Source organism: Pterocles gutturalis, unplaced genomic scaffold (genome assembly GCF_000699245.1).
Source record: "Pterocles gutturalis isolate BGI_N339 unplaced genomic scaffold, ASM69924v1 scaffold51353, whole genome shotgun sequence".
NCBI classification, from domain to species: domain Eukaryota; kingdom Metazoa; phylum Chordata; class Aves; order Pterocliformes; family Pteroclidae; genus Pterocles; species Pterocles gutturalis.
In genome coordinates this window covers 1-4,038 of record NW_010127569.1, presented here as the reverse complement: position 1 = coordinate 4,038, position 4,038 = coordinate 1, and the positions used below count along the sequence as shown (strand labels likewise).

Here is a 4,038-nt window from a genome sequence, read left to right as displayed (position 1 = left end):
CAGCAGGGATATCAAAATGCTTGAAGGTTTTCTAGGGATTTGTTCAGATATCAGAGACGAATGCCACATGTATTATGTGGTAAACTCTTTTATCCTCACCAGTACTGGGCTTCGGACCAAAGTCAGTGCTATTTGGATTGTGTGTGAACTGTGAGGAATGGCACTTTTGTGAAGCTGTTGGGGAGCAGAAACCCATCCACTCACAAGCTGAGTCTAAAATCCTCTTTCTGGGGGGGTGTCTGGCAGCGCAGCACAGTGCTAGCTTCAGTGTAGCATCAGTGCTGCTGCCTTGGTAAGACTGCACCGTGCTCATTTTCCCATCTGTTTGATTGCAGCAATCCCAGTTATCAGGTTTATGCTTCTTTATGTTATTCTGTAAAAGTAAAATGAACTAAAGGAGATAATACAGATGCACATAAATGCATGTTTAGTTTTGCACAGGGGAGTCCCAGGAAGTAATTAAACTACCTTCTGGGGAAGATCAGTTGAATATGAAGTTCACCTGTAAATGTATTAAAGAATGGGACTTCATTTTGTCCTTTTGACAATAATTTGTAGAGTGAGCTTTGGAGTGTCCCCTGCAATGCCCCCAAACTAAAGAAGGTGTTTGTTTTAGATTAAATAAATGTTTCTGTATTGTTTTGAAGCAGATATTGTCAGACTGATTGTTAAATTCACATCAGAGAGTTACAGAGTTGTTTTGTCCTGCAAGTTACTGTACTGTTGCAGGTTTTTAGCAAACAAATAGAAATGTTGGTAATTCATTATTCAAGGTTTTTATTTTTTTAGCTGATGTATAAAATATGCCACAACTTTTCTGAAACTTTACTAAAACTTTGCCCTAAGACTTGATTGTCATGTTGTAAAAAAAAAAAAAAAAAAAAAAAGCCAAAACCAACCAAACAAAAAAAAAAAAAACCCATAAAGAAAAAAGGTATCTTTTTCTGCTTTTGTCTTTCTAGACCTACTTGGACTATTTCAGTAGAGCACTACATTATGAATATGCCTCAAAAGGAATTTTTGTTCAGAGTTTAACCCCATCTGTAATTGTTACAAAAATGTCAGCGTGCTGCAGCTTTGCATCAAAGAGATCTTTCTTTTTTCCTTCTGCTGAAGAATACGCACGTCACGCAGTTTCTACTCTTGGGTTATCCACAAGGACTACTGGTTACTGGAAGCATGCAATACAGGTAATAGAATTCATTAAACTATTTCCTGTTTGTCAACAGGGGTAAATGAGCTGTTCACTTTCTTAGGAGTCTGGATGAAAACTATGCTCGTATTCAGAAAAAGTGCAATGTATATTGTAGGACTTAATGGCATTGTGCCATATTTTCTCACTAATTCTGCTTTAGAAAATTATGTTTGGGCGTGCTTATTTTTAGAATGAGTGAGTCCAATTCCCTCTTGAAATGCACAGCAGAATGAAAGAGACAACTTTTTGTTCAAAAGTAGAGTATCTCATTTCACTTGGTGTGTTACTGCAGGCAAGCATTTCATTGTCTTCTGTGAACAGAAGTAGCTTTTTTTTAGTCTTAATTTTTTGTGTGTATTTCTACTTTGGGGAAGAGTGGGTAGGTAACAGCAGAAAAAAAAGCCCACATTTTTATCGTAAGCTAGCTGGAACTGATCCTGTCTATGTTGGGTTTTCATTTTTGGGGGCAGACTGTGGGCTCCAAAGTAATTTTATGAACGTTGGTCACATTTCATGTGTCCTGCTTAGTGGCTTTCTGTGGCATTAGCTCAAGTAGAAGGAATTGATGAAGTTGGGATTAGTCCAAAAGGAATAAAAGATGGAAAGGGTAGAACCGAACTGTTCAGCTGTGTGCACTACTTCCGAAACGTCTAAATATATTTATTTTCAGGAGGTTAAATTTAAGGCTTTGTTGCTGATGTTTGAGCAGGTTTTGCCTTGCTTTAGTGGTAATTTGAGAAACTGATTGTTTACTTTAATGGAATATTATGTTAATCTGTCCCTTCCTTTCTTCTTTTTCTCTTGTTTTATCTCCCTGTGCCTCTCCTCAGTTCACCTTGTTTGAGCGCCTGCCTGAACGGATCTGGGCATGGTTTGCACTGTATGCATGCAGAACTGTACGCAAGGAAGCTTTAACGTACAAAGTGAAATAGGAATGTCCAGGTGTCCTGTGTAATGAGTACTAAATTCTGATCAGAGTGCTGCAGAAATGTTCAGTGAACCTTGGTGCACTTAATGTAACTTATCTATACCTTGCTAAACAACCTGCGTGTAACCTGGACATCGGACGTCTGGATCTTCTCTGTATCCTTGTATTAAATAGCTACACCTCTGCCTTCCTTGACGACAAAGAACGGATCTTTTTGAGGTTAATGTCTGTTTACTTTCTCTTCAAGGTAATTGGGCAGGAGCAGGTTTAGTTTTAATTCTAACAGTGAATGACCGTGTCGTGCATAGTGCTACATGATGTATTCTCCATGGATTCTCCAAATCTGTCAAAAACGGGTACCCAAAAAGACAATTCCAGTCAGCTGTATTAAGTTTATTACGTAGTTTTCTGTAATTTTTCTGGTCTTCTAACAGATTTTTGTATGTTTTAAGTGCAAATGTTGTTACTTTCAAATGATGTTATTTAAGGAACTTCTCAAAATCTAGGTGTAGGGCAAAGTAATACTGACATACAGAGCTGCAAAGGAAGTTGGAGATAAGCTTGTTTGCTTTCTTATTTCAAGCATGAATTATACTGATCATACTTTAAGTATGCCTTCAGCAATCTGAAATATGGTTGGAGAATTGAATAGAGAATGTAAAAACACAGTAACTAGTGAAGAAATAATATTTTGATTTAAAATACTGTTTGGTTTCCTAAGATAATAAAAAACCTTATTGAAGTTTTGATGCTGTATCATTTTGGTGCTTTTGTTTATATAAATAGATATGTTTATGCATATTTACTTCCTGAAAGTCATTTGGTATCACACGTGGCTTGTACGTGTTGCAGGCTCTACATCCGAGAGTCAGGAAAGCTGTGCTTTCTGTGTACGCACAATTGCTACCTGAAAAAGTGACATGACTTTAAAAGGTTGAGAACATTCTGTGTTTTATGTTATCATGGGTTCGTTAGTCCTGCTTCTGTCCTGTTATACTGAACTATCAAACCCGTGAAATAACTTACACACAGCAGCATGACTCAAGGAGCACCCTCCCCTCCTTTGTGCTGTTATTTGCTGCTTGAATGTCACCGTGGTGACAGGAGGAGGTCAGTATACTACTGTTAGCTTGCTTTCCCACATCCATAGTGGAGGATGTACGACAGTGTTGTTGAATAATGCAATCGTGATTACGAAGCTCTTATCACAAAGTTATTATCTTACTCCTCTACTGTAGCGCTGGGCTGGCGATGTTCAAACCTGAAGTTCTAACAGTGATGTCCCCCCGAAGCTTTCATGGGTGGGTTTTGTGGGGAATAACATAGTACTTGCCCCCATCCACTAAGAGACTGGATACACATTGTTTGTAAGTAACTTCATCATGTATCATGTGAAATGCTGATTAGAGCTCTTAAAAAAAAAAAACCCACAAAATAATAATAAAGTGAAAATGACCCCAGCGTTCCCCTGAAGGCTCTGTTGAGGTACCCAGGGTATTGGCTGGGCCACCGAGGAGGATACTGATGGTTGAGTTATTGTCCAGAGTAAAAATCAGGCTGTGATTTTTATAACGAAGGAGCTCCCTCCCTGAACCCTTGTTCCTGTTCTGTTGCCGCACTCCCCTGTTCTCAGTTCCTTTGGGGGGAAGGCAGGGGGAGAAGATGGGGAGCAGGGTCAGGCCTGGGTCAGCTCTGTCTGCCCCTGGCCTCCTGCTGGCCCTGAACGCTGGCTGCTTCACCTGCACACTGTAAGAGTACGGGTAAGGTGTTGCTAATGACTTCTTCTTCTTTGTAAATGGATATAAACACACGTATTTATTTTTAGCAAAGGTTTAAATGAAGCTGGAGAAAGGTGAACCCTCCACCTCAGCTGCCTTCCCGCCGCCGTGCGGGGCCACGTGCGCATGCGCACCGC

The 4,038-nt window shown here is 39.7% G+C and overlaps 1 protein-coding gene across 1 annotated transcript in view; it reads left to right on the top strand.

Moving 5' to 3' along the window:
- HSDL1 (hydroxysteroid dehydrogenase like 1) overlaps positions 1–2,237 on the top strand; it is a 3,637-nt gene extending 1,400 nt beyond the window's left edge. The window contains exons 3-4 of the mRNA XM_010079306.1: positions 963–1,190; positions 2,026–2,237. Coding sequence (XP_010077608.1) covers positions 963–1,190; positions 2,026–2,127 — 330 coding nt within the window. The 3' untranslated portion in view covers positions 2,128–2,237. The remainder of the gene's footprint in view (positions 1–962; positions 1,191–2,025) is intronic.
- Positions 2,238–4,038: the final 1,801 nt, after the last annotated feature.